The following is a 12,780-nucleotide window of genomic DNA, read 5'->3' as shown; positions in this document are numbered from 1 at the left end:
TAGAAACATATGAGATATTTCTAGGAGGGGATAATAAAAGAGCATGGAGAATGTTTCACGAGAGTAGCCCCCTATACAACTTACATCACTTGATGCTTGGCTCCCTTATGGGAGATAATTGTATGATGTACCAAGATAAACACCCATACTACCTCCACATGCTCGTGTGGCAACATAGTGGTCCTTCTTCACTAATAAGATGGTTTGGGAGGTGATCTATAGACTATAGAATGGATAGATATAGTATGAGGATGGTCTAGTTATAGAGTACTTCTCACATGCACGTAACACATTGGCATCCATATTGGCATATATGTTCAATAGAGAAATATTGAGGGGTTCCCTAAAATATAGTTAGACCACACTATAGTCCTACGCTTTATGAGAACTATAGGACTCTCATAATCGACCATAGATTGGCTAAGCTATACAAATTGATATTGAAGCATGATCTCAATGCATGGACTAAGATGTTGGGCATGGGAGCAAAGGGGAAAGTTGATTTTAGATGAGGGAGACACAAAATTGGACCATATCCTCACGCTCAGAGCAATCATTGAGGATCGTGTTGGGGGTAAAGGCACATGTGCCTACATTGCCCTATATTTACTTCACACATTGTGACCACACACATGTACCTGAAATGCCTAAGATTTGATAATAGGAGTGAATATATATCACATGCCTTTGATGAGTTTTGTGATGATCGAGGCATTAAGTTCTTATTGAATGCCCCTTATACCCTGTCCCAGAATGGTATATGCACATGCATGAATACAACCATTTAGGAGAGAGTCCATAGTATGCTCAATCATGGAGGCTTACTCCATACAATTTGGGCTAAGGCAATTACTATTGCAGTTCATTTGATTAATAGATCCCCATGCACTACTCTTGGTGGTAGAGCTACATAGGAGATATGGTATGGTACCTCCTTCATATGTACATTTGAGAGTCTTTGGATGTGAGGCATGCTACCATATTTCCAAAGACAAGCACAACAAGTTGGATTCGAAGTTTGTCACATGTATATTTCTTAGATATGGTGATGCATGTGAGATCGGCTATCATCTTTGGGATCCATAGGCTATGAAAATTATCTAGAGCCATGATGTTATATTCCATGAGGATGAATTGCATAAGAATCTTGACTATGTGATTGAGGTATGCATGGTAATCTTTCAAGAGGAATCTATTGTACTATATAATCAACCCCCATTAGATAGCCTAGAGTTGTTGTTGATGCTCCAATGACCCATGATTCGCATATTTCACAAGACCATATTAATGATGGATAGAGAGGATAGGATGCATTGGCTCCATAGCCACTCTTGTGATGCTCTACAAAAGCCTTGTGTCCCTTTGATGGTTATAAGCTCTCTATGTGTTATGTCATGGTGACAAACTATGATGAGTCCCTTACTTATGAGGAGGTGATGTGCATAGCTAATAGTACTTCTTGGGAGAGAACTATGTAGTCTGTGAGTTTGACTTATTATAGAAAGTGCAAGAGAAGAATCATGATTGTAACATTATGCCTAGTAAATCTAGTGTCAAGATTGAGGAAGAACCATACTTGGGACTTGGTTTCCTTGCCTAGTGAAAAACATGCATTGCCATGCAAATGGGATTATTAAATTAACTTACACAATGACAACAACAAAATGCATAATGCAACAATTCACATGCATGATGAATGCACAACACAACAACACACATGTCAATGAGGAATAGGAAGAGGATAGATTGGTGGACTCACCTTGACCTTGATGATTTCGAACAACAATGACGAACAACCATGAATGACAACGTCAAACTCAAAGTAGCCTTTATTGCCTTTTAGAGGCAAGATGACTGAACTTAGTGTGCTAGGTTAGTGTACAATGCACATGCACTATGTACAACTATGACTATGTGCAAGTGTAGTAGGATTTATATGTAATGTGATGTGTAGTTTTAAGTGCAATGTACTGTGGTGGACTATATACAAGTACAAGTACATGTGCGAGTGTGAGGGCAAGTGCAAAAGCACTCAAGCACACACGATTGCACACACGTTCATGGAAGTACACACAAGTGTGAGTGCACCTAAGTGTAAGTGTGTCTAAGTGCAAGTGCACCTAAGTCCACTCAAGTGCTCTTAAGCGCATGACAAGTATACGCAACTATGCTCAAGCATATACGATTGCATAATGATTGACTTAGTGTAGGCTTATGTGTATTAGGTTTAAGGTGTTTAGAGGTGATGGTACAAGTGCACATGTATTGAACATGTGCCTACCAATGCCAATGTGAGTATGTGCTAGTGTTAGTACAAGTGCATCTAAGTGCACTCAAGGGCACACAAGCGCAAGTTGAAGAGCACCCTTGGTCACCCTAAGATGCCATATAAGGCCCCTTTGGTTGCAAAGGATTTCAAATAGAAAAGAGACTTGACTTTGATAAGATCATTTCTCATGTGGTCAATATGACTACCCTTTGCTTGGTTTTGGCCTTCGTTTCAAAATTAGATCTGAACATGTATCAAACGGATGTTAGAACAACTTTGCTACATGGGAACCTGCATGAGGAATTTATATACATCAGTCTAAGGGCTTTATTAAAAAGGGTAGGAAATACCTAGTGTGCGAGGTGAGGAAGAGTCTCTATTGACTTAAGTAGGCACCTAGGGAATTGTATCATAAGTTTGATGCACTTATGCCTTCACAGTCTTACTCTCGCAACACTATGGATCAATGTCTCTACATGAAGAAGACCCATGATAGTAGTACTATTATTTTTATGCTCTATGTTTGTGATATGTCAATTGTTGGGAGTGCTCAATCATGATGAACTAGATGCTTTGAAGACTCGATCTAAGAGGAGCTTTGAGATAAAGGACATGGGACGTGCTTCTCATATACTTGGTATGTGTATTACATGCAATTACTATGACTCTTCTACTTGTCATGCAAAAGGAATACATCCACATGATACTTGATTGGTTCCATGTGCAAGGTGGTAAGCCCATTAGCATCCCTTTACCTTTCCACGTGAATGTTAGTTAGGAAGATTGTCCCTTGTCAAATGATGGGAGGGCCAATATGGCCATTATTTTATATGTATCCATAGTGGGTAGCTTGATGTATGCCATGATAATCACCACTAGACTTGACATAGCATTTGTAGTGGAAGTTGTGGCTCATTATATAGCAACACCTAGTTGCCGAAATTGGAATCATGTGAAGGGTATCATGAGATATCTTAAGGGCACTACAAAATTGTGCTTTTGCTATGGTAGCCAATATACTACAATTGTGGGCTATACTAGCTCAAATTATGCAAGACATGAACATAGTAGGAAGTCCATCTCTAGCTATGTCTTCACCTTTGTTAGAGGTGTTGTTTCTAGGATGTTTAGGGTTTAGGGTGTAGAAATGTAGTGTCCTATCTACTACTGAGGCATAATATATTGTAGCCAATGAGGCTTGCTTGTGTTTTTCTCACTCTCATTTATGCTCACCCTTTCATTTAGCCAGGGTATTAATGATGGTTAGTATGTACACTATGCCTATCTTCACAAGATAACTTCCACACTCTGCAACTTCCCCCATGTCTTGGGAGGTCCTTTCCATCTGCAGCTCTAACATATCCTGTTCTTGTAATATCTCCTTAGATGTATCAAAGAAGGACAAATGGGAGGAGGCTATTCAAGCATTAAAGTCCCCTAGTAGGATGATATCTCTCTCCCTAAAGAACTCCCAAAATATCCTCACCCAAAGCTACATATGTTGATTGCCCCATAGATAGGGAGCACTAGGACATCATCCCTTTCTAAATAGGATTGCCACTCCTTTTAAACCTTACCTATTGTGGTTTGTACATGTATCCTTCTTGTATGTTGACTCCCATCTATAGCATGCTACTTGCAAGAGTGTAGTATATGCCTCTAGTGTGTCTTTGAGTAGAATACTATACCTCTCCCCATAAATGTCTCCTCAAATGCTCTCATATCCAATTGGTAAGGCTACATTGCAGTTCCAAGCTGATGAGGTTGGTCCCATAGGCCCCGCACCATCATTTGGTATGTCTCTCTGTGATTATCACTCTTCCTCTATTGTAGAAGGCCAACTTGCCCTCCTCCCTAGCTATCTCAATTTTTAGCTTGCACTCCCTCATGTGGGCTAGTTGGGTTAGTGGAAGGCCATCTCCTAAAAATATATTGATATCTTTTAATGCTCGGCATTGGGTTAGGAAGTCTCTCCTAACCTCCATGGTGGGGAAGTGGAGGATGAGGGTGTTCTCTTTCAAGCTCTCCCCTTCTTTAACTAACATGGTCTCCTTACTCTCCAAGCAAATATATATAAGTCTTTCTTAATGTTCATGAAGGTGTATAACTCCTTGGTGTCTTCTTCCACTCTCTCATGTATTTTTAGCCTAGGACTCTTGAGATAGAGGGCGTATCTCATATTTTAAGTTGTTTGAAAGTGATTTTTGTATTTTTTAAGTGTCATGATCATGCTATGATTGCTATATAAGCTTGGCAACTTAGAACTTGGCTCCACCATGTTCGAGTTTGCTACTAGGCTTGCAACCCTCTCATGAATTAGTAGGTTTATATGCTTTGGGGTTTGCATTGGATTACAAACTATAAACCCTTTCCAACCATCAAGGAAAGCATTGTTCAAAAAGGTTTGCTTCCAACTTCACACATTCAAGACTTTTCATTGGCCAACACAGCATTTTAGGCTCTCAAAACTATAACTATTCCTTACATCTAGATTGGTCTTTATGTGCTCCCCACCACTCCGAGAGAACTGGTTGTGAACCTTGGGCCTTGTAGAGAGTCTAGACACATTCTTATATATCAGGTTGGTTTTTGCGTTTGAAAACTCTGAAATAAAAGATAGTATAGAGATATATATGCACTCGCTCTCCCTTAGAAGAATGCCATTATGAAGGCTTGAGTGCATGTCTCTTCATTAGCTGCAATTCATTTTACATTAATCATCCGTTCCTCGAGAATCGAGAATCGAGAACGCGGGACCGTAAAATCCAAGTAGGACCTGGGCTGCGTGATCAGGGAATCGGATCGCCTCGAGTAGGGCGGGGCTGCATATCTGATATGCAGGCGCCGCGCGTCGATTCGGCTGCGGCAGCGTCACTGGGAGACAGCAAACGGTGGCAGGAGCAGGAACAACAGAAAGATGATGGCGGAGAAGAAGAACAAGAGGAAGAAGAGGAGGAGGCGGAGGAGGAGGAAGATGTTTGCAGGATATGCCGTACCTCTGGAGATGACCTATACTACCCGTGTGCCTGCAGTGGAAGTATCAAATACGTGCATCAAGATTGTCTGCTTCAATGGTTGAGCCACAGTAACGCCAGGCAATGTGAGGTACTGCTCGTCAAGTCAGGCGAATTTCAAATTCATAAAAATAGATAAATCAATAAACAGTTGAGGAAGTATACTGTCTTCAGAAGAGCAAAGTGACCTATAAGGCCTAAAATGTCATATACATCATCTCCACACGAGAGAGAAATGAAGTGAAATGACATATTTCAACTTCATAAAAATAGACAAATCAATTAACAGTTGAGGAAGTATAATGTCTTTAGAAGGCCAAAGTGACCCATAAGGCCCAAAATATCATACACATCATCTCCACAAGAGAGAGAAATGAAATGAAAGGATATATTAATGTCTACAATAGGCCAAATTGACCTATGAGACCATGATTTATAACCATTTGTGTGATGATACAACTATTTGAAAAGAACAATGTATATAAATGAAAAGTAGAAGAAAACTAAAAGCTATAGGCTAATGATAAAAGGAGAAACCCTACTTGATACAATCTAGAGCGATAAGACTTGATGTACAAAAGTTAAGACTAGGAGTATCACGGAGGTACATAGGGCTTAGATCTAGCCTGAGCAATGATCTCGTGTATTCATATGTGAATGTGTTGCTGATATATGTGTTGGAGTCTAGGATGTTTGGATCGGACCAATTGGATGGCTTGATCAATCAATGGACCTTGTGTGGATGGAGATTGTAGTAGTGTGGTGCTAGGGTCTCCTTGATGATCCTCCCATTTGTAGACTGAGATTGGGATTGCTCTGAGGTCTTGTGGATCTCCCTTGTGAAGAAATCTGTAAGCTACCTTTGGATAGGTCCTCAGTGTCTTGGGGCTATACTTCCAAGGAGCGTCTCTCTAAGTAGTCATATATCAAGGAAAGCTATCAAACTGAAAATAAGATGCTTGGGGACTTGGGAGAAATTGGCTCAAGTAGGTGGTGGATCACTAAAGGCATGGTGTAGTTTGGATTCTTTTTCTTTGTGAAGCTCAACTAGGTAGAATCTGAGATAATGCTAGTTTAGTATTCTCATCATGGGCTCATTGTTGACGTTGGAAACACATAGCAAATGGGCCAAGACTCTATCACGAGCTAGTATTCCACACCACCAGCCCACACCAATGTGGTGTGCAAGTGAAGCTACTCAAGGTTTCAAGTCTAAGAGTGTGTTGCATGATAATGTGCACAAATGGGTGATGGGTTCCTTTTGTAGAATATAGTTCCCCAAGTGCGAAGGCTACGAACATGTTCGCATTACAGAACCACTCCTAGCCTTAAATGCTTGGAGCACATTCACACTAATCAGAGGCTCATCTTGTGGGGACTGTGGTCTATAAGCTTCCTTCAGAGTTTGATGGAGTAGCCAAATCTTTCCAGGTCTAGATCTTATCAATGTTTGCATATATGTTCTCGATGCTAATTGAGTATGAGACATCATTGCGTTTACAGGGGCGGTTTTCATCTCTACATGTTGCCTATGATGAGGCATTTGTAGCTTCAGAGAGGGGTGATAGGAAGAAGTTGTCGAAGGCCTAGTGTCATCATTGTGGTCGCATGTGGAGCCTAAGGAGGAGGGTTGGGAACATGGTAGGTAGAGGAGGGAGATATGTGGGTGGGAGTGACTCATGGAGTGAGTGACAACACATCATAGATGGAGGATGAAAATCCCTGAGTTTGAGAGGTTGATGGATGGGGTGGTGAATGTCCAAGGATAGTGAGGGGGATGCCCATCATAACCATCCTAGGATAGGGAGATGTCCTCACTTGCGGGTATGTGTAAGGTAGAGTGTTGAAAGGTGGAATTTTGCTAACAATGTACCAGGGTGTAGAGTGGTATTTACTTGTGGATAGCTAACATGTGGTGATGAAAAAGAAAAGGTTATAGGGGCTGAAATAGATGATCCAAATCCTAGTGTGTTGGATGTGAATATGGAGTGTAATCCTAAATTATTAAAAGTAGAAGAATGAAAATCTACGTGAAGATGAAGGGATGAAAGGAGTTTGAGAAAAATAACTACTAATATCGTGCTCAAATGAAACAGAAGTGTCGGATACATTAGTAGAAGTACGTTTGCTTTGAGAGTCTCCTTGATTTACATTTACATGTTGAAGCCCGTCATTATTTGGGTCCTATATACCAAAAGGAAACCTAGGGGAGATTTTGATTCAAATACCTCAAAAGGGTTAGATGAACTTGTCATTGGGCGTGGTTGTGATGAAGAAGATGGATCACCATTTATCCCAAATGTTGTATGTTCTCCTTGAACAGAGATGTGGCCAGTCTCATGCATAGTCATCTCTTGCTTGTGAGCCTCAGTTTGAGTTAGATAGGGACATTAGAAGCTTTAGCACTTAGTCTATAATGTGTTTTGACGGAGGAGGTAGCTCTGTTTAGAGCATGCATTTTTTTTTCATTTGGTTTTAGGTGTGTTCACATTGATCGAGTTATTTTCCAGCCTGTGCATTTTTTTTTTCAATGGATCTTGATTGCATTCACATTGGTTGGGATGAGGTGACCAGCTAATCTAGTAGGTGATAAAAATTTCTTAATTATTTTGTTTAGGTTGCCTAGCTTTTTTGTCCCCTGTTTGACTAGGTTTGCTAGTTTGCTGCCCCTCTTGCTATTTATAGCAAGGTGATTTGGTGGCACTAGGCAGCTATCATTCAAAGGGTTTTTGTTATAGATTTCAGCACACTTCGACTTTAGGGGCTTTCTTTCATCTATTGGTGTTGCCTCCTAGTATCAGCTTGATCTAGTGTCCTCACTAATGCCTTGGGTTGTGTGTAGAGATTGATCAGTTCTCTTTGTATTCAACATTCTTTAGAGTTTAATGCAAATTTTCTTTTGTCCTTCTCTTCTTTCATTGTGGTCTTTTTGTCACGAGAATGTGAGATTTTGATGCTTTGCTTAGCATTTGATCAGTATTGATCAAATGTGCAAATGTGAGGTGCAAGTTAGTTATTTCACAATGATGGGCCAAGGACCTTGAGAGATCAGTGGGTGTCAAAGGCAAAAGTTGTAATAAGTATCCTCGATAGGTATTGGGTGGTACCTAGTGATGGATTTTGGCCTAGAAGATTTTATTAGCCATTAATGTCAATGGTGACATCAGGAACTGGGCATTAATTAATTAATTAATGCTAGTTTAGGGGCTAATAAATACTCAAGAATACTTGGATGACAAATTGGCTTAGGTGTTTAATTGTTGGTTGGTATAGTTAATTTTTAAAGTAGGAAGAATTAATATTTAAATTGATTTTGAGAATTAATATTTGGAAAATTAATTTAATTGGACTGAAAATTGCTGGAAAATGCAATTATAAGGCTTCCACTTGGTAACTTGCCCATGCAAGTGAGGGAAAGGGTATTAAAGGCTGGTGGAGCCTTATTCTAGCATTGTGGAGGTTGGAAGAGGAAGAGAGAGAGCTGTTGCTGCAATTTTCTAGCCATTGGTGATCATGTTGAGCTTAAACACGCTTTACATTTGATTAGCATTTTTAAACAGCCCCAAAACATGCTTAATTAATGAAAAACACAAATTTGGTGCTTGGTTGGAGAGAGTTTTAGTGGTCCCCCAAAACTCTAATTGTTTGGGGCATCCTTCAATAATCTATATAGTATAAATAGATAGGCTGCCCACCATTAAGTGTCATCCTTTTGTGTAGGTTTCTCACTCTTGTGCAGATTTCAGCCATCAGCCACCTACCATTTGTTGTCTAACCATCATCGACTGCAGCCCATCACTACCTAGCCCTACGTGGCCTGTTTTCAGCCATCATCTTGTTGTTTGGATGTTTCCATTTGCTGTGTCATCATAGCACCTGGTCAACCTGTGTTTTGAGCATTTGGTGTCAGGTGATAGGTTGCAGCCATCTCTCCTACTAGGCGATTGCTGCAATACTTGCGTTTTTTGTTGTCCAGCAGGCCTTCTATATTAGCAAACATCTCTCTTGTTGTTGCCTGATAGTTCTCTGTCTCGGGTGATTAGTTTTCAGCCTTCCTTTGGTGGTACACTGCTGCATTTACTAGATTTCAGCCTCCAACTATTGTGTTTTGGTGATCAGCTTGTTGCCCTTCATTATTCAGCACTCTCTCATCTCTGATTGGTGGTTACTGCACTTAAGATCCGTGTTCGGTGGACGTCTCTCTCCGACACTGTATTGCTTTGATCTTGGGCATTTTCTACACTCTTACATTCATTTACAACATTCATTCACTTCTGAATTTCTTCTCTTTGTGCTTGTCTCTGTGTTTGAGTTTTGAGTTTTTGCGTTTTGCATTTAGGGTTTGAGTTTTACTTGTCTTTGTCTGAGTCTTTGTGTTTTAGTCTTGGTTGTACATGCTGTGTTTCCTCAATGCAAACCCTGCATATCTTCACATGGTATCATAGCCGGTGCTCTTTAAAGAGCATCGTACGATGATTGTGGAGGCTAGTCTTTGTGCAAGACTCACATTCAACTCGAATTTGACTTGTAATGTCTTAGGCACCTTTTTCTTCGGAGCTTATGACGCCCTATTAGGCTTCCCTATCATTGGAGGCTCTAAGAAGGCATTATGGTCTCAAGGAGGAGGTAGACACACTTCACCTTTACCATATTCTTCTTCTCTTTTTGGTCATCTTACAGATGAAGAGTTTGAGGAGTATTTGCACATCATGTATAGTTCAGTTTACACTCCTCCTACGAGTGCTACTGTTCCATTTGGACCGATTGGTGAGACTGGCCATCTCTCTGATCTTGGAGAGACCACGACATTCAACGCCTCACGATCCATCTCTTTATCTTAGCTAGGTCTTATGTCAGGTTTGTACAACCCTTTTGAGTTGTATGAGCCAAATCTCTCTTGTTTCTACTTTTGGTGTGCAGGAGCTGGATGGTTTTCAATATGTTAACTTTAATAGAGGAGGCTCTCAAAGCAGATACCCTTAATCAAGTATGTCTTTAACATCTGTTTCATTTGAGCAAGTAAGCCACACTTCTCAACTCCCTCCCATCCCATCACTATCTTCTACACATTTTGATCTACTCACATCTTCGTTTTAACATCTTGAATTGCATTTCACTTTCGCGCAAAGCATACTAGGGTTGTCAAAGTGAAGCAATGCAGAAGCGAATGACCGTGACACAGAGAGAGAGAGAGAGAGAGAGAGAGAGAGAGAGAGAGAGAGAGAGAGAGAGAGAGAGAGAGAGAGAGAGAGAGAGAGAGAGAGAGTGTGTGTGTGTGTGTGAAACACAAAAAATCTGTAGTGAAGGATACTGGATTATATACAGGTGCAGAGAAAATATCTGCTTATGTCTCCACCTCGAGGATCTCGATCTCCGTCAGCCCCGAAAGCAATGTCCGCAATTAGTAGACTGAAACCTGTCAGAGACAATGTGTAGATTGCCGAAAACTCAGCCTATTTATAGGTTGTAAATAAATCAATAAATGATCAGGTCGGTTGCATTAAATACAGCCAACTGCAATTGGACTATTCGATTGCTACCACGTGGCATTGCTGACGTGGCCGCGTCTAGGAAATGACTCTCAACACCCGCTCTCAGATCTTGGACAAGGCAGCAGACGGAGGTATGTGGAGTGTCGGTGAAGTAATGCCTGGGGAAGTGCCTTCATAAACAAATTTGCAAGATTGTCTTCGGTCTTACAATATTCCACATCGATGGTCTCATCCAGAAGCTTCTCCTTGATGAAGTGATACTGAATCTCTATGTGCTTTGTCAGGGGATGGAATACGGGATTTCGTGCCAAGGCAATGCAACTCTCATTGTCTCACCGCAAGATAGTAGGACGAGTCTAGGGTCAGCCAAGCTCCTCCAACAACCGTTGAAGCCACATAGTCTCACAGGTGGTAGAAGACGCAGTCCGATACTTTGCCTCAGTCGAAGATAGGGCTACCGTGGGCTGCTTCTTGCTACTAGCACCCAAGGTAAAACAATAACCTGTAGTAGACCACCTTTGATCCACATCACCAACCCAATTTGAATCACTCCAACCTGCAAGAACAAGATCAGAAGCACATGTACCTACTGGATAGGAAATCTTGAGGTTGGAGGTCCCCCTCAGAAACCGAAGTATCCTCTGAGTAGCCTACCAATGCACCTACTGAGGTGCACTCATGAACCCAGCCAAAAGACCTACAACAAAACATAGATCAACCTGTATGTTGAGGAGCCAAATGAATGATCCAATTAGTTGACAGTAGCGGGTAGCATTTGCCAAAGGAGAATTTGCATGTAAAGTGGCCTTCCAGTTCGGATCCATAGGAGTAGAAATGGACCGACAATCCTCCATCTCAAGAGTCACCAAGAGCTCCTGTACATATCTTTGCTAAGAGATGAAAATCCCCTTCTGAGATTGATAAATCTCGTGGCCTAAAAAGAAATGGAGAAGTCCTAAATCCGTCATCTCGAACTTCTGATGTAGGGTTGCCTTCGTCTCTTCGACCTTGTGGACATGATCACTTGTAACAATCAAGTCATCAACATACAAAACAAACAACACACGACCACCCTCGGAAGTGTGCACATAAAGCTGCGGATTGGCCTTGGAGCGCCGATATCCCAACTTGGCCTGGAGAAATGAATCAATCTTGTCGTCCCAAGCACATGGAGCCTGCTTTAGACCATATAAGGCCGCCTTCAACTTGTAAATCTTTCCATCTAAGGAACCAAAGCTAGAAGGCTGGTCTGCATAGATCTTCTACTTCAAATCACCATTCAAGAAGGCCAACTTCACATGCAATTGAAAGACAGGCCATCTCCTATGACCAGCCAAGGCAAGAACAGCATGAATAGTCGCCATGCGAGCAGTGGGGGCAAAAGTATCATGAAAATGAACACCTAGGCGCTGTGCAAAACCTTTAGCAATAAGGCGAGCCTTGTACTTGTCCAAAGAGCCATTACTATGATACTTGGTGTTGAAGACCCATTTGACACCAATCACCTTCTTATGAGAGGGATGAGGCACAAGGTAGTACCAAGTGCCATTCCACTCAATAGCTTCCAACTTGGCTTCCATCGCTTTGCGCCAATGATTAGATTGTAAAGCCTCCTTCATTGATGTAGGCTCTCTATCTTGCATAATATGTGACGTTAAAGGCTTTCTCCAACTTCAAGGATTGGTTGCTTTTTGAGGAGAACCGATCAGGGCAAAAGCTGAAGACCTTACAATCGGATAAGGGCAAAGAATTTGTTTCTAATGAGTTTGCTCTGTTTTGTGCAAATCGTGGCATACATCAAGAGTTTGCCAATACAAACACCCCTCAAGAGAATGGCATTTTGGAGGGGAAGAATCGCAGTGTGATCGAGACGGCCCATAATATGATGGAGCATCGTCACACACCTCAATGTCTATGGGTTGAGGCTATGGCTGCTTCAATTCACATCGTTAATCGTTCCCCTACTTCCGCTGTTGTAGGTATGACTCCTTTTGAGGCGTACTTT

At 41.3% G+C, this 12,780-nt stretch overlaps 1 protein-coding gene across 3 annotated transcripts in view; it reads left to right on the top strand.

Moving 5' to 3' along the window:
- The first annotated feature begins 4,913 nt into the window (after positions 1 to 4,913).
- LOC148024471 (putative E3 ubiquitin ligase SUD1) overlaps positions 4,914 to 12,780 on the top strand; it is an 89,528-nt gene continuing 81,661 nt past the window's right edge. The window contains exon 1 of one of the 3 annotated variants that reach the window (XM_087694106.1): positions 4,914 to 5,374. In XM_087694106.1, coding sequence (XP_087550232.1) covers positions 5,105 to 5,374 — 270 coding nt within the window. In that variant the 5' untranslated portion in view covers positions 4,914 to 5,104. The remainder of the gene's footprint in view (positions 5,375 to 12,780) is intronic. The other 2 variants (XM_087694103.1, XM_087694105.1) reach the window with 2 other exon arrangements.

The sequence above is a fragment of the Lygodium microphyllum genome, chromosome 15, assembly GCF_053477565.2.
Source record: "Lygodium microphyllum isolate KBCC chromosome 15, Lygodium_microphyllum_v1.1.10, whole genome shotgun sequence".
In the NCBI taxonomy this organism is placed as follows: domain Eukaryota; kingdom Viridiplantae; phylum Streptophyta; class Polypodiopsida; order Schizaeales; family Lygodiaceae; genus Lygodium; species Lygodium microphyllum.
This window is presented reverse-complemented; position numbering and strand designations above follow the sequence as displayed.